Here is a 24,400-nt window from a genome sequence, read left to right as displayed (position 1 = left end):
ACCATTTCCACACCTCCGTAAAGAACTTTCCCTCAGTCTGTCCATTGATTTCCCCAGGTTTGCCAAACATATCTCCAAGGGCTCTGCCAGGTCTAGATCACATTCCAATAACCATTCGCATTCCGATGACCCTGGTCCTCCTCCCCCCGTCCTTCTTAGGCAAGCCTGTCTTAGCGAGACGCCATTTGAAACTGCGTCATAAAACTTTCCTCCGTTCTCCGATGTTTACCAATCCTCTCTTTGATCAATAATTCACTCCACACAGTTCTTGAATTCCTGCTTGTGATTAATAAACTGCAACAATTCTTCTCTCTGGGGTGGAGGGTTATTAATACTCACATAAGGCAAAGAAAAGAAAAGTTTTTTCCTCCACCTCCTTTCCGTTTCACTCCAAACATACCAGTCTTTTAATGGTGATTCCTCACTTGATTTATTTGTCCCGCCCGTCGCTCCGCTCACAGAGATCCATTAATCAGCAGTCTTTCTCCCGATCTTCGCTTGATGTATGTGCTTTAGCTTCTTTCCAATTATGTATTTCCAATTATATATTTCAAGCCAAAGCAAACCAGAGCGCTGATTGGAGATAGCGTCAGGAAGAGCTGACTTCAGATGAGGGCTTGTGCCAAGTGTCCACACCCCCTTCTTTCGAATCCGGGGGTGAATTACGGACACCGCTGGCAAAAGCAGTCCTCCCCATCCCCTTGGGGGGGCCGGGAAGGCTGCTTACTTCCCATAGCAGCCTCATAATTACCTCACGTGGGTCGGAGAGATGTTAGTGTCGGCCATCTTCCAATGCGCCCCCTGGTGGCTGTTGGGGCCTAAGTCCTGTTGTTACAGAGGAGAGCTGGAAGTTCTGATATGGAACAGTTGGCAAATTGCCTCAAATTGCAGTCTTTTTCAGTTGAGTGGGTCGCACATTTGGATGTGAGTGTCAAGTACAAATGCTGATGACTATCTCAAAGCAGTGTCTACTCCGCGGTTACTCTCAGTTTGCGAGTTGTGCTTCTCTCCCGAATTCTAGATAGTGAAGGAGGCGTATCCCGATCACACCCAGTTTGAAAAGAAAGATCCTCACTACGATGCTTCCAGCACCAAAGAGAAACCCAAATGGTTCATGGTAAGATTGCTGTCGCTTGGCAAATGGGTTTTCAAGGATCGGCTCTGGCTCCAATCTCATCACGTGTATACCAGGGTTAGGGAAATTCTTTGGCAGAGCAACAGACTTGACTATCCCTTCTGCACACCAGCCATGCAGGAGTCAGAGGTTTCTAGATAGAGCACACAGGGCCGTCTTAACCATAGGTGCCAGGGGTGCAGGGCACCCGGGTGCCAGGCTCTCAGGGGTGCCAGGCCAAAAGTCGGCATCCGGGGAAGAGCCCACCTGTTGGCTGGAGCGCCATGGTGGGCTCTTCTGCTGCAGACGGCTCTGCGCTGCAAGTTCAGGGGCAAGCGAGCCAGCGAGACACTGAGGTGGCCAGCTGGCTCTGCCCTCCTGCATGCCCAGGATTGGAGCAGAGCCATGGAGAGGCCCGTCCAGCACACACTGCTTACACCACGAGGTGCCCGGCTTTGCTCAGATGCCGACGCCTCGGGCTGGTTTGTTGCGCTGGGCTCCTTATGTTTCCTGAGCAGAGATAAGTGTGGTGTCAGCAACCTAAAAAAAGGTTGTCAACAACTTTGGGGTTCTCCTCCTAAAGAAAGGTCATCAACTCTGGGCAACCGGGAGCAGGGCGCCAGACGGATCTTTGCACCCCAGCACCACATATGCTTAAGATGGCCCTGAGAGCACAGCTCTCTGTATCCTCCATCCAGGCTGGCGAGAGGCATCGCTTGCAGTCCAAGGACACATTCCAGCCAGACAAAAGCATTTGAGGAGGCTGTGGAACAGGGTCAGGAAGGTTTAGCCTGGGGAGAGGCCTCAGAGGCCTCATATGGAGATACTGCGGGTCACATTTGAACCTGAGGGGCCCGACGATTCCCCATCCCTCGTGTCAAAGATGGAAGTGGGACAAATAATGCTCCTTTTGTTCCTCTTTAAAACAGCCACAAATGAGTTATTTTTGTATATGTGGGCTTGTAAACAAGGCAAATGGTGCATTACAAACTTGTGGTGTGTTTTTTTGCAAGGCTGAAAATAAATCTCCTTCCATTGCAGTAAGTCTCGCAGCTAAGTATATCTCGCAAATTATATATACTATCGGCCTCCTTTTCTAAAGCATTAATTAATGGATGCTTTTCTTCCAAAAGAGGGAAGTTTTGAGCAGTCTTCTACTCCTACTCATTCTGCTTAATATTTCACATCACCCGGCAAGATGCAGAGACAAATCCTTCCATTTCTCTCTGAGCTTCTCTCATTCAGAGTGTTAATGACTCTTCACTCACTTTTGAATAAGTAACTGCTCTGCACAGCCAGCAAAGGGGAGGCAGAATCTTCTTGCAAGTGCCTCACGATGCCAGATAGCACAATCTTGCCAGCTGCACTTCTGCAGTTAGAAGAGCAAAAGTTGCAGACCCCAAGGACCGACTCCCTTCCCTGACGGATGCTCCTTCCTTTGTGCTTGCAGGTGGACGTCCAGTTTGTGCGAATGACCAAGCGGTTCATCCCTCTGGCAGAGCTGAAACTTCACCACCAGGCACACAAAATCTCCGGAGGGCCCCTGAAAGATGCGGCTCTTTTCACCAGGCAGAGGCTCTCGGTCCAGCCCCTGACGGATGGTAAGACCGTTTGCCGCTTTGCTAGATGTTCACCTGCACTTTTGCATCTTCAAAGCATCACTTGATACAAGGGATGGCAGCTCTTCCCTATCCTGCCAACCAAAAAAACAATAATAATAACCCAAACCAGGCTGCCCAGCCATTCAGCCCTTGGAGGCTAAAGATGCAGGAATGCTTTATTCGTACTCCACCTTAGCTTTACCTGCATTTTAACTTGCCGGGTGCCCCCATCTTGGGGAGAGCATAAGAGCAGCCGTGCTGGATCAGGAGAGTGGCCCATCTAGTCGAGCAACATGTTCTTACAGTGGCCAACCTGATGCCCTAATGGGAAGCCCCAAAGCAGGACCCAAACACAGGAGCACGTTCCCCTCTTGCAGCTTCCAGCAACCTGGGACTCAGAAGTGTCACAGTCAAACAGGTGGGGCCATGTCCTTGGCAAAAGACTTTCCTTACCCCAGGTGCCTCCAGATACTGCTGAACTTCATCTCCCACCCCCTGCAATCTGTGGCTGGTGGAGTCTAACATCTGGAAGGTACCAGGATGGCTACCCCTGCCTTATCACACCTTTCTCCGTTTTCTTTTAAAGAGCAGTTTGCATTCATTTTGAGCCTGGAAGAGGAAAAGCACTGAGAGATGCACCGAATTGCTATCGCTTTGGCTGAGCTGCTGCTGCAAAAAAACCAACAACAACAAAAAAAACAACCAACCCAGTTTGCTCCTGAACAACGGTGTGCTTTTTTGAACTTCGAAACCCACCAAAGCCCGGTTATAGCTGCATTTGTTATCTGCGGCCTTCTCTTTTGTTTGCTTTAAATTACATTTTTAATATATGTGTGCCTATTTTTACCTAGGAGTCTTTTTTAAAAAAAATTAACTCCCTGCCATTTGGCCCTCACAAGGACCCATGAGGTGGCTTATGTATACAAAAATTCCATAGTTGGTACAGCGGAAGTCAAGAGCTGATAGCTAGTGCAGTCACTGGGATGAGAATCTGCACCTTAAAGTAAAAAGGGGACATGATTCATCACCAGCCAGCCACCTGGCCAAATAAGGAGGTCTTAACAGGTGTAGAACACATGAGATGTGGCTAGCAGAACCTCTGTTGCAGGGCATAGGCTGGGTATGCACCGTGCCTTTAAGGCACATTCTTTCCCTCAAAGCATTCTGGGCACTGTAGTTTAAGGGTTGCTGGGAACTGTTCACTCTTGTGAGCTCTAAACTGCAGCACTCAGAATTCTTTGAGGGGAAAGAATGGGCTTCTGCCATGTTTTACAGGTAATAGTGCCTATGCACCCTCAGCTAATCAGGTTGGTTCTTGTGTCAGTGGGTGGAACAGGGAGAGGACTTTCTTTTCTGACTGCTGACCTGGAGCTTAATGGTGGGCATTTGAGTAGCACCTCTGTGGATGATCTTTGGGCCAGCGAGCTTTTTGCAAGACAAAGGCACTTCACTGTGCTATTTGCCAAAGGAGGAACAAACAGTCAGACATATAAAGCACAGGCTAAAGGTCACATTCAGCAAACGTAAAGACTAGAATTGGATAGAACCCTAATTTAAGTGTTACTGGATTCCAAAGCACCAAGCTGCAACCCCATAACATCTGGAATGCCCCTGAGTATATGTGCAGTACTTTTTACTCTCAGGAAACCTTCGATTTACTCTCCCACCCCACTTGTGGTTTTTTAAATCATTTTTAGATGAATAAAAATATCACACAACCCAAGAAAAATAGCTTGACGCTCAACCTTTGAAAGCCTAGAATGGCTTCTTTTTTAATTGGGAGAACAACCTCTCATCATTTAAAAATACAACCATTTAAAAGACAATGAATTAAGAAACATGTAAACAATGCAGAGGCTTAAATTTACAAGTTGCCCAGCTTAATTCAGTACCTGTGGATTCACCACCCACCCACCCATCCCTTCCAGAGCGGAGCAGTCAGATCCTCGTGGGTGGTCTTTGCTTGGGATTTTTTTTCCTTCTCTTGTGTCTCACACTGGAGATGAACGTTAAACATGGCTTTTTCCAGGGATGGCTAGGTGCAAAATGGGTATGGACCCTACTCTAGAAGGCTTAGTAGAAACTGAACCAGGGTGTATGATGTACCTTACAAATACACTGGCGGTTCTATGCTGCACAGCCCCAAGCTGCCTGCATAAAATTATGCAAATCAGCAAACTACTTTGCATAATTTTAACACACACCCCCATTTTTAATAATGTACTACTCCTAGTCATGGGGAGATGAGCACTTGTGCCTTGGCTAAAAAAAAATACTGGATATTGTCTAGCACAAAATTTCAGGCTTTTACAACGGGGATTCCTTCCCCACACCCCCTATTTTCTTTGGGGCACTGGAGATGTGGGAAAGGGGGAAGGAAGCCCCCCTGCACAAGCAGAATTCCTTGTGCAGGTGGGCCATGTTATTCGGCGCTACTTTGGAAACAACCCTTTATTTGGCCCACCCTCTGGCTGCTGTGATCTCACCATGGACTATTAGCACAGCTGGAAGCATAACTCTTCAACCATTCAACATGAGAACCATTTGTCCTGTCATAGGCTTTTTCTTTTCGGAATGAAAACTTATGGTTGTCAAGAAACTTGGTTCTCCACCTGCTACCACATCTTGTGATTTGTGCTTCCATGAAAATGTGGGGCATATATTGCTCTGGACCCTTGGCCTGGAAAACAAAGAACACACACACCCCTGGCTCTTGAGATCTAATGCAAAGTTCTTTCAAGTACCCCCTCATGCAGTTGGTACGGGTCACAAAATGCTGTGGTCCAATAAACAGCGAGATCCAGACAGAAGCCTGAATGCTAAAAAGCTTCAAAACCACTAACATATATCCAATGCCAGCACATATTATATGGCTTTACAAAACTAAGAATTCATCACCAACTGTGGAGGAGGTTTGTCTTTTAGGTCCGAACAACCACCAGCCATTATGTGCAGCTGGAAAACATTTACACTCCCCACTTTACATCTCCAAACAGGGAGAACCCTATTGACTAAGTATCCCCTAAATAGGCAGAAAACAGCCTCACAGCAAGAATCACCCGACAGGACAGGAATGATCACCAGAAGCTGGTTAAAAACTATGAAGAAGGTTTCACTGCTGTCCTGGCACAGCAAAGGAGCTGTTGCACACAAGAATGAGGGGTGGCATAAACTTAGGAGCAGCACCCAGCCTGCTTTGTGGTGAGAGCCAAAGCATCATCTCTCCCCTTTGCGGACCCAACACATTTGGTGTTTTGTTTCAGCCTAGTTTCTTCTTGGTGGAACATCCTTGGCCTTCGCATGTGAGATGCCAGTTCTTCCCCACTTAATGTAGGACTCCCAAGCTCTGGGAGAGGGAACCTTTGGTCCTCCAGACACTGATGGAAGGAGTAGTTCAGCAACATCTGGGGGGAGCCACAGGTTCTCTGCCAACCTAGCAACATATTTGTCTGATTCTAAAACCTTCAAAGTAGTAGACGGCAAGCATTAGCAACAAAAAAACTTGAGAAGGGGGGAATGTCCCCATTAGTTACAGCTGTCAGAGCATTGGTTTCCTGTCTCTGTGACATAAGAGAATTGGCTTTGAAATCTTTGCTCCAACATGTGATCCACTGGTGGGGATATGGGTGTGGCTTATAGCTCAGATAGCCAACTTTGTGTCCTCCAGATATTTTGGACTTTAGCTCCCATCATCCTTAGTGGCCATGCTGGCTAGGGGTGATGGGAAATAAAAAGTTTAGCCACACCCAGAGGGCACCAAATTGACTATCCTAGGCATACAGCTTTCATTCCCAATCTGTCCAAATGGGGGTTAATAGTGACCTATCTCATAAAGGTGTTGTCAGAATAAAGATAAGAATGTTATTTGCATGGATCCCACTAGCTAGTACCAGATTCTGTATCTCTGCAATACAAAAAATTCTAAGGATGTCATCACACTACAGTTCTCTTGGCTATAGCCAGATGGCGATGAAAATGACAGTGTGACAAGCTGCTCAGGGAAAAGGAGGGTCGAGGAGGGAACTGGAGGGTGGAGATTCCAGCAGCCCAGGCAAGGTGAGGGAACCAGAAGATGGATACATAGGCAGTGGGTGGCCCAGATGAACCATGGAGAGGAGGAATTTTTTTGGTGAGGTGTAAAGGGAAGGGGAGGAAGGTTGGCAGGTGAAGTGAGCAAGGGCACAGCCCCTGTTTAAAAATACATTTGCAGTGGCATTCTTCAGAATACAGCCTGCCAGAGAATATGGCTTTATGCTCAAGCAGGACTGCAAGATCTACCTACACTTTACAGAAGGCATTGTATTCTCTCCCCTCCTCTGCAAGCAACACACAATCCTTGAACTCTCTATCCGTGGGTCGCAAAGCAACAGGGAGAAATAGCTTTCCAATAATGGCCGGCTTGGCTGTGGCCCTCCAGATGTTGCTGAACTCCAGCTCCCATCAGCCCCAGCTACCATGACCAATAGTAAAGGATGTTGTGATTTAGAGTCCCGACAACATTTGGAAGGGCTACAGGTTCCCACTGCTTAGGGACTCCAACCCCCATAAAGCCTGCTCAGCATGGTCAAGATTTAGGGATGATGGCAGTTGTAGTCCAGAAACATCTGGAGGGCTACAGGTTTCCCCATCCCTCATGTAAAGGCTGGATTATTCAGAGAACTGTATTTCCAAATAGGTGGAGGTGTTTTCAATTCAAACATGACAGAGGGGTTGGTCCAGATGACGCTTGGTGTCTCTTCCAACTCTACAGTACTTTAATTCTATGAAAGAAAGGTAGTTCTGCATAAGGACAACTGAGAAAACTGAAATCACGTACCCTGCTCTAATTTTGCAAATTTAAGACAATTCTGTGCAATTTATTCTACAAGCTGTAAAAAAAATGCACTTTAATCACTTTGATACAGGGAAAAACACATGCAGGCCACCAGAAATTTTTATTCAAGTAGCCCCTCTGCTTTCTGAAATTTCATCCGGCATAGCCTACACATTTTTAGCCATCACATGCACACGAGCTGCCCACGTGTCTCTTTCCTAAAATAAAAGCTGACAATTGTAATGTCCTCTGGTGCTTTTACAGCGATCTGGTAGAATCTCTGCATAGATATATCCTACTGATTAAGAAACGGAATGAAGGTGTGGGTGTCTTAAAAATAAAACATTTGCTTGGTCCCAGGAATCTGTTAGAACTGCAAGTAGGTTTCATTTTTGTGGAGGGAGCAGCTGTGGTGCCCAGGTTTCTAGTTCTCATTGATTTACGGAAGGAAAATAAGGAGGGGAGAAGCTTAAAAGAAACATTCCTGAAGTGCTGAAGTCAGAAGGCAAATCAGAGAAATATTTATGCTATTAAATTACGGGTAAATTGTTTGTTTTAGAGGGGGAGCAACTCAACCAACGAATTTCTGAATATTTTGAGGTGACATTCGGTCTTACGCCCGAATGGGCTTGGAGGGAAGAAAGTGACTGTGTTTGTTCTCCTTAGTCAATCTCAACGGTGAAGACGAATAAAACCAACTCATGTTTACAGAACAAGACACATCTGTTTAACTCTGTACATTTTTAGTGTTCAATTAACTTTAAGCTTATATCAGGCTTTTTCGGGGGGGGGGGGAGATGAAGCTTTGGCTGCAGGGTGTGTGTGTTCTTTAATAGGATGTGGGGAAATATGTCCAAGAGCAGGTGCCCCCAGCACACTTAGGGAAAAGCAGTCCAATTCATCAGTGCTCCCCAAATATCTAATCCTAAGGGATGCACTTTTAGACACAGCTTGCCATTCCACCTCCCCGAAGGTTCGCTTTTAGGATGTGAAAGAGCGTGGACCACCTCAGCGATCAAGGAATGTACATACAGAAGGTACCAGGTCCTTGGGGAGTTTTCCCTCACGGAACACAGTTTGGGAATGGGCTGTGCTGATCCAACTTTTGGAATAGCAACAGAGTGCACGCGGACAGCTTGGGAAATAGGAGAATGCTATTGGGGAGGGTATGTTTTAAAGTGGGCTACAACAGAAACGGGGTGTGTGAGCTTTCCTCCCTCACTACGCCTTTTTTTTTTAAGGCCCTAAAAGTGCAGCTTTCCTCCTTGCGCTCCAGTTTTTCCTTCTTTGAAAACAAAGGAAATCTCAACAGCACACATCTAACTCGGTGAAAACAGTGTTGTTTTTCCAGTTCGACAAAAGAAACTCGAAAGACGGAGGGTAAAAAACAATTCCCATGCCACAATCAGCAAGTTAATTAAATTAATGGAGGGTGGGGAACCTGTGGCCCTCCAAATGTTACTGGACCACAATGTCCATCAACCCTGCCCCTTATCGATACCGCCTCGGGCTAATAAGGAGTTGGAATCTAATCACATTGGAGGGCCATGCTACCAGGAGCCCAGTGCACCGACCTAGTCAAAGAGGCTCCCTGTCGCCTCTCTGTGCGATTTACCAGGCCCACCTCTCCAGTCAGTCATTCAAATCACAGCCAGTGCAGATCTTCCTATGCCTGCCTTCAGAGGCTGTCCGCTGTGTGTGTCTGCAAGAGATGCTGTGGTGCACCTGCTTCCTTCTAAGCAGGAGCTGTGCTCAGAACACAGACTCACCCAGGGACATAATATTTACCTTAAAAATTAAAACCGTTTTGGGTGTAAGAATGAAGTGAGACTCCCAGATTTTTATTTGGGAAAGAAGTGTCCCATCAGCTTTTAGGAGTTTAAGAAATGCTGGGGAAATTATTATTTTTACACTTGAATGCTAAATGAGCCTCTCTACTGCTACTTATGTACACATATGAATAATGCCACTGAGGAAGAGTAAATGGAGCGCTCTTAAAAAAAAAATTAAAAACCCAAATGTACAGTAAAACCGATGGGGGTGTCTTTACATTTTTTTGAGGGGGGGGTGCTTTTAGCATCATGTGAGAACACAGACACACTTTTCACCAGCCGCCCTTCCCTTCATCATGCCTTCTAAAGCCACTGACCCAGCTCCCTGCCCTATCCCCAAGGAATATTTGAATGTAGAGGGAGGCAAACCTTGTCGCTGTCGCGTCTGTTGGCTCCCTCCCCATTCCGTTAAGTTGCGAGTCCTCAGGGGGAAAGGAACAAAGAAAAATGAAGAAAACACACACACACAACCTGACAAGATAATTTGTGTTCGCAAGTCTCTGGTGAAAGATCCGTTCTGCGTTCTCCTTCCTCATCGACGTCTTCAAGCCTTGACCACGGAAGCGCTTTGGAACCCCTCATCCCGCAACCCCCTCACTGCCGGCCGTTGTTCTCTGAAGGCTGGCTGGGCGTTCTGCTCTCTGTCTGGGAAGACGTGCCTTCGAACCGCTGAGAGGCAATGGCAGCTTGGTGGGACATGCTCTTTCTCACAATGTCGCCTTTGCGCCATAACACCACCTCCTGCTCCCGCAAAAGGAGAGATGGGATTGTATTATTAATCAGTTGGTACCCCCGGTATGTGCCACGCATCAGACCAAAAGTTCCGTCTAGAACTGCAGTTTGTTACGGGTGCCAAGAGTTGTTAGAAGACCCCTCTTCTTCCCAGAGAATGAGAATTCCCAGAGCCCCCTGGGAAGAGGGATTGAATTCCCTTCCTAGAGAGGCCAGACTGGCTCCCTACTTCTTGGTGGACACTTGTTTAATTCGGACAGGCTTTTGGGAGCTGTTTAGTTAAGGAAAGGACTTTCAAATAGTGCTGTGCTGTTTTTCCTATCTGTACTTTAACAGATCTGTTTTAATTTTATTATAGTTTTTTGTTTTTTTTGAAATAGATTGCTCGTCTCTTCTTCCCTTTGGCAAATGACTGTACTGTTGAAATGGCGACAAGATCGCACTGGCCTATTTATTCTGAATGTTTGTATGTGATGCCAATAAAGGTTTGATAATGATAATGTTGATGATGAGTTACTTTTTAGCTATTACATGCTATATGTTTTCAGTCTTCTGTATTTTATCTGGGGAAAAGGCAGGATATAAATAAATTTAATAATAAAGTCAAACCACTCTTGAGAATTGTAGCTCAGTGATGGGGAGAAGGGTCTCCTAACAACTCAGCACCCTAAGCTACAGTTCTGAGGATTCTGGCAAGTGGGGAGGAGAGCAACCACGAAAATCTGAAGAGGTATGATATCGTTTTAACTGTATAGTGCAGATGGGGCCTGAGTATTGTCCCTGGTGACAGGTAGCAACTCTCCAGGAGTACAAGCAGGGGGCATTCCCAGCCCTACTGGAGAGGCTGGGGATTGAACCTGGGACCTTCCACACACCAAGTACACAGTCTGCCACTGAGCTACATCCCTTCCTTGTCAAAGTCATTCACATGCATGTGTCCGTTTCCCCCTGAAATACAGGCAATGGCTCTGCATGTTTAAGTGAAACCGTGCATATTTTAAACACCATCAAAAAAGCCTGCATAACACCTCATTCTATCCCTTTTGGTGACATTTTCAGGTTACTTTACCATGAGGCACATGTGCGCAATCGCACACATATAGTGGTACCTCTGGTTAAGAACTTAATTTGTTCTGGAGGTCTGTTCTTAACCTGAAACTGTTCTTAACCCGCGGTACTACTTTAGCTAATGGAGCCTCCTGCTGCCGCTGCATGATTTCTGTTCTCATCCTGAAGCAAAGTTCTTAACCTGAGGTACTATTTCTGGATTAGCGGAGTCTGTAACCTGAAGCATTTTTAACCCGAAGTGTTTGTAACTTGAGGTACCACGGTATTGGATGTGCCTAAAATGGGAGCTGCCTGTGCACACAACACCCTCAGGATCCAGGCAACACTATCTCAAAAGGTGTCACTGTAGGGTGTGTGTGTGAGAGAGAGGGAGAGAGAGAGAGAGAGGGAGAGAGAGAGACTCAGTTCTTGGCCTAAACCAGGGCTGGAGAATTCATGAACTCCCATCAGCCCCCACCAGCATAGCCAAAGGTAAGGGATTGATAAATTGCAATCCGGAAACATCTGGAGAGTTATCGGTTCCGCATATCCTAACTATGCAGCAAAGGGGAGACAACAGCCCCACTGTCTGCGTCGAACTTCCCATAGCAGGCCTGCCCGCTTGGGACCTCAGGCAGCTGTTAGGGCCCCACACCACCTCACCTGCTGTTTAAAATAGCGCCGCTCCTCCTCATCAATCAGCACGAGGTTGAGATAGTAGCGCACCGAGAACTTCTTATTGATGTCCCTCATGGTCGGCGTCAGTTCGTAGCCAGCGAGGAAGAGCCTGATGGGGATGGACTCCCCTGCAAAGGAGGCCAAAAAAAGCAAAACCAATTTTCCAAGCTGGAACTCACTTATAGCAGCAAAGTGTAAGATGAACAGAACTTTCCACTGGTTTTGTTTTCATGTTTCCACTGAAGCAAGAGCAATGGTGCAACGAACAGGTGCACTGGGCAGGAATACAGCACCTGCAGCCTTTGAGGCATTGCTGGGCTACAACGCCCATCAGCCCCAGCCAGCAGGGCCAATGGTGAGAGATGACAGGAACAGTATCCAGGAATATCTGGAAGCCACGCCTAGTGTTGGGTTTGGAGCAAGGAGACCAGAGTTCCAGTCCTTGTTCAGCTACGAAGGCCAAAGTGCGAAATTGAGGGGCCGCTACCCGTTTTGATCTGTACAAATTCCCCAAATCCCCGTTTTGATATGCTCTTATAGCACAGTTTTAATGCTGCATTTTTGTTTTCTTGAGATGCTTTAAGTAAATAAATGTGCAAAAAAAGAGAGTGGGGGAAGAGGAATTTAAAAGAGTGTTGTAGAGAGGGACTGCAGCTCGGTGGTACAAGTCATGCCTTTTTTAGCATGAGATGCCAGGTTAACCACCTGAAACCGCCATCCCTTTAGTACAGGGATGATGCACTAACAAATGCTGCTGGGACTACATCTGCCGTCATTCCTCACCATTGGCTATGCTGGCTGGGAGCTGTAGTCCAAAATATCCGGAAGCCACTAGGTTGGGGGGGGTGGCTGCCTTGGGGCATCCTTCCAAGGAATCCCTCCTTACCTCTGACAGGTGCCCCATCCATGATCTCATATTTAGCTATTGTATCGTTTTCATGGTAAACATTAGGGCCGGTCCCCGTGGTCTCCCTCTTGATGATGTCGATCTCCATGTGCTTGATCTTGATCCGCACTAGGAGGAAGTAGATTTTCCCAACGATCACGTCTTTTAAATGGTACCTGGGGAGAGCCGGAAATCAACAAAGAAAATAGACTCAACAGACCAGAGAATCTCTCTTTTCACAGTTATTTGCTTGCATGTTGCTTATTTTATTTTATTTTTTAAATCTACCCAGCTTTTCCAGATCAAAGTGGTTCAAAACAAGCATTAACAAATTGATAACCTATAAACAACAAAATAGAATGATAGGTCCCCCCAGATGTTGGGACTCTAGGGCCAGGTGATATATCGTCCAAAACTGGTTTCAAGTCCGTATTATGCTATTGCAGGCATCCCAAAACTCGGCCCTTCAGATGTTTTGGGACAACTCCCATCATCCCTAACTAACAGACCCAGTGGTCAGGAATGGTGGGAACTGAAGTCCCAAAACATCTGGAGAGCTGAGTTTGGGGGTACCTGTGCTATTGGTTTCATAAGTTTTGACCTGGAAATATATTGGGACTCAAGATGTGTGTTTGTGTGCTATGCAAAAAATCACAATGTGGGAAAAACTGTGAAGCCAGCCAATGCCTCTATATACCTTCATCCTTATTTCAGACATTGTTATATAATAGTAAGCCTATCACGGTGTTTAGCTGGTGATACATCATGAGGTTGAAAACCAGTGCCATCCTTATTTCAGACACTGTGATTTACCACTATATCGCAATGCTTAGCTGGCGCTATATCACAAAGTTGAAGACTAGATAACACCCAGCCATACTGTCCGTCTCTACATAGCTCCGTCCTTATTTAGCTGATGACATATTGCAATGTTGAAAACCAGATATCATCCAGCCCTTTTGGACTCCTGTCTCTCATAAGTTCCAGCCAGGTCAAGGACAGATGTGGGGAACCTTGTCCCTCCAGATGTTGCTGGTTTACAAACTGGTTCCCGAAAGCTGGTCTACACTGATTGGCAATGACTCTCCAAGGTTTCTCAGGCCTATGGGGACACCCAAGGGATTGAACCTGTGACCTTCTGCATGGATACTACCACCAAGCTATTGCCATTCTTTAAGGAAAGTCTAGGGGACCTTGGGCTCTCCCAATGTTGCTGAGCCCAGCGAGCATAGCCAAGGTTGATGAGAATGGTCACTCAGCAACCTCCTGAGGGCCTAAGGTTTCCCCCTGCACCTCTTTTAAGGGATTGCCTGCCACTCAACCAAGAAGACCATCCATGGGAGAAGAAGTGCACAAGGACGAAGTCACAATCTCCAAGGGACGTCTCCCTAGTCACTTGGCTACATCCCCGTATACAAACCTCAAATACCCAACTCATTCAGTAGGAAGCCTTTGTGGAACAACTTACTTGGATTTATTGTACTCAAACTCAATATGCAGGCAATCTTCAATGCCCACCTCCATCTTGATGGAGGAATTAAGTTCTGGGTACGTGCTAAGCGTGTGTACAACAATGTCCATCTCCTTCACCACGTCGTTCAGTCTGCGGCTCACGGTGGCCCGGAGGAAGTACCTGCAAAAAAGAAAGACCCAATTGTGGTAGCAAGTCTCTAAACAGCCTGAGGATTCATGTCTATTAAGCATCTGCAATAGATACTTAAACCTTTCTTTTCGTTTTGGATGCTAGGATTTTTTATAACTGCATTCAGATTTTCCAGTTGTTTGAGCTTACTGACAATAAGTGGCCTTGGGTAGAAAGGTGGGATATGAATGCTTTAAAGAAAGAAAATGCAATTTTCACACACACACCGCCTTCAGCCAAAAAGGCTCCCATAGCAGCTTATACACTAATCAATCCCACAACCCTACGGAGAAAATCACAGTGGAGTGGGTGCAGTTCTGTCATGGAAAGGGAAGTCCTTCCATGAATGGGACAACTTGGAAATAGCTGGAGGTTTCAGCGGACTAAAGAATTTTTTAAAATAATTGGTTTGGTTCTACATACCAAAATACATACAAACTCTGGGAGACTGTAGTCAAATACAGCTAGCATTCATGAGTTAAGATCATACTGGAATGCCCTCCCACCAGATGTCAAAGGGAACAACAACTACCAGACTTTTACAAGACATCTGAAGGCAGCCCTGTTTAGGGAAGCTTTTAATGTTTGATGTATTACAGTATTTTTATATATATTTTTTTGGAAGCCGCCCAGAGTGGCAGGGGAAGCCCAGCCAGATGGGCGGGGTATAAATAATAAATTATTATTAATTATAATTATAATTATAATTATTATTATTATTATTATTATTATTATTATTATTCTGTAAGTCCTCCCAGCTTTGGCTAGATCACCCCCCTCTCCTTGGGAGGAAGGGGTTGGCAAAGCCTTTGCCACTACCCCTCACCATGGAAGGAAGGAAGTCAAATTTCCTCCTTTGTCTGTTCTCTTTTCCATGATGTAACCAGTAAGGAAGAATATCTGGGGAAGGAATGCATGACTGAGACCTTGAATCTGTAAGTAAAGCATTTAAACTTACTTAACAGCGTGTTGTTTGCTCATTGTAAGAGGGGTAGAAAAAGGTCAGCTGCTGTGTGCAGCTGAATAGGATAAAAAAATGTTTAACAACCTATATTTCTAATGCTATATTGCTGCTTATTTTTGTGAGTTTAAGACTCTGCTACTGGGACTCTTCATGTGCAAGTCTTGCATGCTGAATCCAGGCACTGAGACATTTCTCTTTTTTTGTTAACCCACACACATAAGTCCACAGAGATTCCTATTTTTAATTCCACCACAGTAACTTTATTTCAGACAACCAAAGCCTTGATCTCCCCAATTTGACAGCTCCAGATGTTCTGGATTCCAACTCCCACCAGTCCCAGCCAGTAAAGCTGTCAGTTGTATTCCAAAACACCTGCCAAGCACCAGGTTGAAGGAGGTCAATTTCTTAGTGGCATCACTGCTGAGAAAACTGGGAAAGGCTGGAGGAGCGGAGATGGAGCTCACCTCAGCTTCACGTTCTGCCCCGTGTAGGATTCGTACGGTTTCTCCACGTGTGTGAATTCAAAATCAAAGGTCTGTGACTGGGTGAACTCTCCGGGACGGGCCAAGTCCTTCACAAGTGACACGAATTCATGGTGGTTCCCTCGATCGTAATATAGCTCTAGAAGTGAAAGATTCTTGGTGAAGCAAGGCTATTTGTGGCCTCATTCTAGAAGCCTCCAGGTGAAGTGCAAGGAAATAGGAAAGGAACATTAAGGCAGAAGGTAGCCCTGCATCAACTGGTAGATCTAGATCTCTGAGTGACTAGCAGTAGATTAGCAAGGATTTATGGCTCCCAATTGTTTAACAATAGAAGCAATAAAACGAATCCTTCTTGCCATAAATTATGCTGCTGAAGAAAAAGAAAGAAGCAGCTTGGATTAACCAACGGTAGATTTTTGTGTGTGAAGCCGGTGAGCTCTGTTATTTTATGGTACCCAAAATAAATCACTGAGGTCAGAATTATTTAGCTCTAAGCACAAGGGTTTTGTGGCCAAGCACTGGTTGGTGGATCTAGGGGTTCCAGTAAAAAGCAAAGTAGAAGCCTGAAGTCAGCCCACCCCTGCAGTAAAGTATATCAAAGCACCAGCAAAAAAAAAGCTAACAATTTAAATGGATGCAGCTAATCAACAAGAAAAAATAAGTATCAACGCTGGCCCAATCACATAGAGATCAAAACCCTAAGACTAATAACCTTCACATTAAAAAGAGGCTGAAATCTGAGATGCTAAAATAATCTCTAAAAGTTGTTTTTGAAGTCCTGGAAAAATCTATTTCCTTGGTGCTGAAAAAAACATTAGGTGTCAGGTGAGTCTATACAAATAGTGTTCCATAAATAGAGAGCCACCACTGAACAGACCCTCTCTCTTATTGCCACTGTCTGTGCTTCAGAAATGAGGAGGGCATTAGCAGATTATTTTAGGGCCCAGGAAGATCCACAAGGGAAAAGCAGTTCCAAAAGCCAGTAGGTTCCCAAGTTGTTTAGGGCTTTCACCTGCAGTAGACATCTGAACTGTCATGACAGCCCTCCCTCAAGCAGTGATGTGGAGAAAATCTTCTGGCATGGAATTTTTGAAGAAAACTTTCCAATGCAATATTTTTCTTATGCAAAGCTTACCAGTTTTAGAAACGTGTTGTTTCATAAAAAATCAATTAGTAGCACAATGAATAACTACAATACAAGTCAAACTGGATACAGCAACTAGTCAAATCTAAATTCAAAGCTGCAATTAGCTTTTTAAAACGTCTTCTCCCTAAGATTTATGCACACAACTAATCCAGCACATGAAAATAAAAATGTTAAGTAGTTTTCAGTGCCTTCACTTTATTTCTTAAAATTGAAGTAACAGGCAACGTGTGTGCTATTTTGTTGTCAAGTCTTGAAATGTTTGCAAGCATTCCAATAAAAGTAATTTTTCAAGTAATACTCTGAATTGTTTGCATACATTTAAACCACACCAAGCACAATCTATTTAACTTGCTTTTCCTAAGCAAATTGTTTCAGTTCAACTACTCTTAGCTGTTGCAAAAACTTTTCAGATGTTTACTGAGGATGTAAAATTAAGACATCATCATTTTTTTTTAAAAAAGCTTTGTGTACTAAAGACGTGGAGAACCACTGGCCCTCCAATTGTTGCTGAACTGCAACTCCCATCACCCCTGCCCACTGACCACGCTTGCTGGGGCTGCAGTTTGGCAACCTTTGGCAACATCTGGAGGGCCAAAGGTTTAAAACATCGGCTCTACTACACTCACAGGGCTACACATGCCAAGTCAGAAGAAAACCTCATTGAGTTCAATGGTACTGTGCTCCCAGGAAGCGAGTGTAGTGCAATCCTATGCCTATCGGATTTCAGCTCCTACTGAAGGACCAACCAATGATGGACTAAACAGTAACTAGATCTGAAAAAGCAGGTACCAATCTGGTGCCTTGTAAAAAGGTAAGAATGGATTAATAGGAAACTGTGTTAAGCCAGGTCAGACTATTTCTCCCCCCAGTTCAGTACTGGTTGGCAGTGAGTGGATCCTTCCTTCCTTGAGCTATTGGGGATTGAACCTGAGACCTTTTGATTGCAAAGCATGATCTCTGACCTGCAAAGCATGAGCCACTGACCTGCAGTCCTCCCCCAAACAGCCGTCCTCCCTGTCATATTACTGTTGCTCCTGCCACGCCATTAATATGTCTAGATACCACACCTGGAAGGATGAATCAGAATTGAACTGAGGTCTTCTGCCATTCAGGTTCCTTCTAATAAGCAGAGGCAGGAAAAACAGGTTGACAGAGTATAGCTGGAGGTGGCGGGAGGTTCTTCCCACAAGCCCTGGCTCAGGGAACAGTCAGAGCTGACCACATGGAACAAGGGAATCAAAATAGAAAGCCAGAATTTTTTCCCCCTCCAACATAATAATAGGCACTTGGGATGTCATCTGGCTTCTCAGACTGCAAAAACGACTAGGAGGCGTGGATGCACCACACAGAGAGAACCGAAAGCGGGTACAGAATCCTGGCCACATAAGCATTTACTGTTAGTAACAACATTTCATGTAATCTGGAACGCCAGGCAAAGGAGCCGGCCAACAACGAACTCACAAAGCCGAATGAGTTTGCCAGAAATCAACCCCAATTTGTTACTCCATCCACTTAGATCAGTTTTGGAGACTGCAAGAGGAGGGAAGAAGGGGCTCGGGAAACACTGAGCACGCGGCGGATCCTTCACACAACCACAGCCGACCCCTGTCTCTTCAACATGCCAGTTTGGTGTTCCAAATGCTCCCGGATACTTGGGATTCTCAAGATTATTTTTCCTGCATGCACAGATTTTGTGATGCAAGTGTTGCCCACAGAGTGCAACGTTAAGAATGTCTATGCCAAGTACATGTATTAAGTTTGGGTTCCCTTGCACTGACAAGGAGGTGGGCCAGGGTATACACTTTCTCAACACCTGCATCACAATCAAATGTGATGCCTGTGGCCATTTCCAGGTCAACATTGTTAGGTGCCTGGGTTGTGCTGGTAAAGAATCATGTGGGTTCATATATGAAAGCAGGGCTTTTTCTCAGCTGGAACTTGACAGAATAGCACTGTATTAAAGGGTAACATGAGCATCAACCTGAAGGGCAATGGATGCGTGGGCAGGCGATCAAATCCCAGATAGGAAAATAGGGGATAGGAAAAAGCAGATTAACTGCTACTTACATTTTAGAGGGACCCTAGATTCAGGGTCAGCAGTTTCCAGGGGGCTGTGACTTTCATGAAGGAACCCTGCACTTCTGAATTTACCACACTACTGCTAATAACTTAAGGTGCCTAAAGAGATTGTTGTTAACAGTTGGCCTTGTCATAAAACACTGACTACTACTTATATTTGCATGCATGCTCAGTTTAAGTGTAGACTTGTTGTGTCCACCCATCATCATGCTTATACAGTTTTTGAGCCCATCAGCGCAAGAGACCTCTGCCGCTGTTGCTCCCCAATGACTGGTATTCAGACAAGCAGCTTGCATCCACCCACTGATCAGCAGTTGCGCAAATAAATGATAGTCAGGTAACCTTTTCTACCATTATTGGCAGAAGCAAACATCAGTATTCTCAGAAGAAAACCCCGAGTTCACTGCTGGTGAGAACAAAAATCAAAGCAGGCTGTAGCTCAGCCGTAAAGCATTTGCCTGGCACACCCAATAAGGTCCTAGGTTGAATCCTGGCACCTCCAGTTAAAAGGAGCAAGTAGCAGGAACATAAAACTAACCTGCTGAATCAGCCCAATAGATCCTCTAGTCTAGCATCCTGCCCGCACAGTGGCTAATCAGGTGTCCGTGGAAAGCCTGAAAGCTGGACGTTGAGTGCAACAGTACTCTGCCCACATGCAATTCCCAGCAACTGGTTTTCAGAGGAATTATGTCTCTGACAATGGAGGCAGAATACAGCCATCCTGGATAGCAGCTGCCAACAGCCTTTTACTCCATGAATCTGTCTAATCCTCTTTCAAAGCCATCCAGGTTGGTGGCCATCACTGCCTGCTATGGGACAGGAAGGACTTTGCCTGGGATGCAGGAAAAGCAGTAACCTACTGAAGAGGACAATACAAGTCAGGACAGACCCAATGGTTAGATTCATTAGAGGGCCATGGCTCAGGGGCAAAGCATCTACCTTGCAAGCAGAAGGTCCCTGGTTCAATCTCCAGGTGGGGCTGGGACTGGGAGAGACCCCTGCCTGTAACCCTGGAGGGCCACCGTCAGCCAGGCAACATAGAGAATGCTGAGTCAGATGGACCCAGTGGTCTGACTCAGCACAAGGCTGCTTCTTAGGCTCCCCTGAGGGCTGTCAGTGGCTGTGAGTCACAGCAGCCAGAAACACCAACTTTCTCTTTGTCTCTCTTTTTAAAGACAGTGCAATGCAAGTTACAGATAGGTAGCCGTGTTGGTCTGCCATAGTCAAAAAAAAATTCCTTCCAGTAGCACCTTAAAGACCAACTAAGTTAGTTCTTGGTATGAGCTTTCGTGTGCATGCACACTTCTTCAGATGTATCTGAAGAAGTGTGCATGAATACGAAAGCCCATACCAAGAACTTAGTTGGTCTTTAAGGTGCTACTGGAAGGAATTTTTTTTTTTACTATGGCAGACCAACACGGCTACCTATCTGTAACTGGAACTATGGAAGGCACCACATTGAGCTGCATGAAATGGAAGTCCATCAACCTCACCAAGAAACTTGCACAGGTACAGACTGATATCTTCTTTCTTACTAAATGCAAGAACCTGGACATTATACCCAAGGGTCTTAGAATTAAGAACCCTCTACAATCCACGTATCCCACTGAATATGCAAGGAAACTATGCAGCACTTTCTCTAAGAAGCTGCTCAAACATCTGATCAGCGTTCTCTACTCTAAACAGAAGCTTTGTATCTGAAGAAGTGTGCATGCACACGAAAGCTCATACCAAGAACTAACTTAGTTGGTCTTTAAGGTGCTACTAGTGCAGGTAAACGGCGTTTCCGTGCGGCTCTGGCTCTGGCTCTGGCCAGAGCAGCGATGTCACGCTGGCCACGTGACCCGGAAGTGTCTCCGGACAGCGCTGGCCCCTGGCCTCTTAAGTGAGATGGGCGCACAACCCCAGAGTCTGTCAAGACTGGCCCGTATGGGCAGGGGTACCTTTACCTTTACCTTAGTGCAATGCAGGAAACAGATGCTGGAAATCAACATGGATGGATATGGCCCACGTGCCCCTGCCTGCTACCCTCCCCATCTACCTTGGTCAACACCACTGGAAGGATTGCAAACCACAGAGAGCACAGCTTTTCCAGGCTGGGACAAGGCAACACTAAGCCAAAGATTAGGGAACTCCAAGAGTTGTTGGACTCTCATTCCATCAGCTCCGGCCAGCATGGGAAATGGCCAGGGATGATGGGGAGTTGCAGCCCAGCAACATCTGGAGGGCCACAGGTTCTTCACCCTCCAACTAGGCTAAATCAATGGCTGTGTTCAAAAGTAGCAATAAGAAAAATGGAAGGGGTCCCCCTTGAAAATTCAGAAACACCTTTGCTTGCTTACAACATGGTGGAGCTGAATTTAACAAGGAGATGTGCCTATTATCAGCACATCTTAAGAACCCAGAGCCTGTACGGTCTATCTATTAAAACAGTTCCCTTTCCCAACTATTCTTCTCCTTCAGCATATGGTATAAAGAGATATATATGCTAGTTGTGTCTGTGAGGTTCTGTTCACTGGGCCTCTCTCTCTCTCTCTCTTTTCCCTTTATACTAAGGGGTACACTGCTTTGATACATAGAGCTTCTATTCATCCATCTTGCCTAATAGCTCTGAGTAGACCTATCCAGCATGAAAATCAGCCCACTCTTCTTACCAAGAGGTATACTGACTCAGAAGAGCACAAAGAGTGCCTTATGGGATCAAGCCAATGGCCCACAGCATGCCTATGAGAAGCCCAGAAGCAGGACCTGAATGCAACAGCATGATTCCTACCAACTAATATTCAGAGGATACTGCCTCTGACACTGGAGGTATAACACGGCCATCATGGCTAGTTGCCACAGATAGCCCTACCGTTCATGAATGTGTCTTGAGACCATACACGGAAAATGTGGTGAAGCTGCCAGACATCCTACACAAATCTTTTTCAACAGCCCAGTGGATTCTGAATAACACATTCAGAGAAAATTGATTTGAATTGCGGGCGGGGACCATTACAGGCGTGTCCAATTGACACATGAAGGGAGTTGCCTGTACTGGGTAGAATATTAAATTTGGGGGGCTAAATGAAGATGACTTTATGTGAAGGTGATACAGGGTGGATAATGAATAGGGGCAACTGAACTAGATCTAAACTGATTTGGAGCAGAACCCATTGGGAAAATTAACTGGGGGCAGACGACTAGAAAATGAGTTGGTTTGGGGTGCTCTGCAGGTGCACGCGTGCACATTAATTGAAGAATTTATTTGGGGTTATCTGGATGGGGAATTACATTAGCTTGCCTTTTGTGACATCTATGTGCATCTATGCATATAAACTACTCCCAGCAAATTGTTTTTACCAACCCAGACCCTGAGCCTTTGACATACTCAGCACCATCCCTGCTGTCAGAGTCAGGGGCAGACATCCACATGTTCAAGACGTGACTACATGAGAACATAAAAAGAGCCTGCTGGATCAGGCCAATGACCCATCTAATCCAGCATCCTGTTTTCACAGCGGCCAAGTAGATGCCTGTGGAACACCCTGCAAGCAGACTTTGAGTACAACAGCACTCTCCTTTCCTGTGGCTTTCAGCAACTGGTATTTGGAAGCATCTCTGCCTTTGACTGTGGAGGCTTATTGCTATCTAAAAAGCCACTCTTTCTCCCCACCCCACCCCACCCAAAGACCAATAAATCCAGAGTCCAAGGCCACATTCTGACCATATATTTAAACTCCTATGACACCACTTTGAATAGCCATGGCTTCCCCCAAAGAATGCTGGGAGCTGTAATTTGTTAAGGGTCCTGAGAGCCGTTGGAAGGCCCTTATCCCACTCACAGAGGTACAATTCCCACTCCTTCCCAGGGGACTCTTGAGAATAGTGGCTCTGTGAGGTCTCCTAACAACTCTTAGTCTCCTTAAACTACAGTTCCCAGAATTCTACTGGGGGGGGGGGAACCATGACTGTTTTGGTATCATAGTGCTTTAAATGTATGGTGTGAATGTGGCCCCAAATAATCCAACTGCACCAACTGATGGAGGTTTAGTTTTGCCACCATGGATGGCAAGTACCGACCAAACTTACCGATCTGCCCAATGAACTCCACCTTGATGCCCTGGTGCTCCAGCCGTTTGTTTGGGTGCTTGAGGGTGAGGATGACCCTCCCCGAAACTGTCTCACCATCATAAAAGAGGAAATATTTCTCCTTCTTGCCCTCCTCGGTCTTATGCTCTGCCCGGCGCCTGCTCTCTGCGTCGCTCAGGACCAATTCCAGATCCGCACTCTGTCCGAACCCAAAGAAGCTCATGGCGATGTCGGGGAAGGGATGTGGCACCTCAGAGGGCTAAGGCGGTGCCGAGCAGCACAGAACGGGGCAAGCAGCACCTTGGGGTGGGTGTGCAAGCCTTGTTCTCCAGACGGGAGCTTTCACCGATGCTGTGAAGGAGGAGCAACCTTGCAAGCCCACGATGCAATCTCGGCTTGTCTGGCTAAAAAACAGTTACCAAAGTAAGACAAGGAAACCACAGGATCCTGGTGCATAAGGAAACCTGGGTGTGCTGGGGCAGGACTAAGGCTCTGTTGGGCAAAGGGGCTCAGAGCAAAAGGGGGACTATTTGGTGGGGGTGATAGAAGGAAGGGGGGGTAGGCAGGTGCTGTTTGGACCCAATAAGAAGAATGATAACTGATGCTCTGCAAGCTACAGCTCCGAAGGCTTGGAAAGGCTAGACCCAAGAACTGGCAGGGGTCAAGGCAGCCCCAGGTTGGGGGAGTTGCTCTCTCACCTTCGGGCACCAATGCAAGGAAGGTGGGCGTGCAAGGAGAAACGGGAAGGGGCGTTCACAGCTGGAGACGGAATGCAACGTTGCAAGCCGTGGGGGACATGGTTGGTGGTCACGGGGAAAGGGGGAGCAGCAGCTTCGGCAGGGAATGGGGAGAAGCATGCACGGAAGACTCTGCTGCTGGGGAAGGAGGAACGGGCGGAGGGGGTAGGCGTGTGCAATCTACGGGCCCACTTCGCTGGGGTTTTTAAATAATAACTAAAAATAAATAAATCAATAAATAAGAGAGGTGGAATGGGGAGGAGGGGTTGGAAAATCGACGGGGGCGTTGCTCCCTGGGAGGAAAGGAAAAGGTGGCGGAGGGAGGTTGCTGCAGGAAGGCCCGAGGCTCCGGAGAGCAATGCCGTGCAGCGAAATGCAACGCAGCACCGGAGCATTCACTGCACAGCTGGGCCTTTGCAAAAAAATAAAATAAAGGAAGAAGGATGACAGCCGCCGCCGCTCCGATGATGCGCTGCCTCTTCCCCGCCTTCGCCTGGGCTGCGCTCGCTGCTGGCTGCGGAGCTCGCGCCGCGTCCCGGACCAGGGGCCTCGTACTGCGCACGCGCCCTTCCCGT

At 46.3% G+C, this 24,400-nt stretch overlaps 2 protein-coding genes across 4 annotated transcripts in view; one reads left to right on the top strand and one right to left on the bottom strand.

The window, feature by feature from the left end:
* Positions 1-5,156, top strand: part of THYN1 (thymocyte nuclear protein 1) — an 11,083-nt gene extending 5,927 nt beyond the window's left edge. For 2 of the 3 annotated variants that reach the window (XM_079954622.1, XM_079954623.1), the window contains exons 6-8: positions 1,022-1,117; positions 2,565-2,715; positions 3,307-5,156. In XM_079954622.1, the coding sequence (XP_079810748.1) occupies positions 1,022-1,117; positions 2,565-2,715; positions 3,307-3,377 (318 nt within the window). In that variant the 3' untranslated portion in view covers positions 3,378-5,156. Of the gene's footprint in view, positions 1-1,021; positions 1,118-2,564; positions 2,716-3,301 lie in introns of all 3 variants that reach the window. The other variant, XM_079954624.1, reaches the window with a different exon arrangement.
* On the bottom strand, positions 4,458-24,400 carry VPS26B (VPS26 retromer complex component B). Its single transcript, XM_079954596.1, has 6 exons — positions 23,089-24,400; positions 15,774-15,930; positions 14,172-14,336; positions 12,704-12,879; positions 11,803-11,945; positions 4,458-10,101 (listed from the first exon to the last, which is right to left on the bottom strand). Exons 1-6 carry the CDS (start codon positions 23,309-23,311, stop codon positions 9,955-9,957), a joined length of 1,011 nt encoding a protein of 336 aa, XP_079810722.1. The 5' UTR covers positions 23,312-24,400; the 3' UTR covers positions 4,458-9,954.

Source organism: Podarcis cretensis (assembly GCF_951804945.1).
Source record: "Podarcis cretensis genome assembly, chromosome: 15".
Taxonomy (NCBI): Eukaryota; Metazoa; Chordata; class Lepidosauria; order Squamata; family Lacertidae; genus Podarcis; species Podarcis cretensis.
Note: the sequence above shows the minus strand (reverse complement) of the source record. Positions and strands in the feature narration are given on the sequence as shown.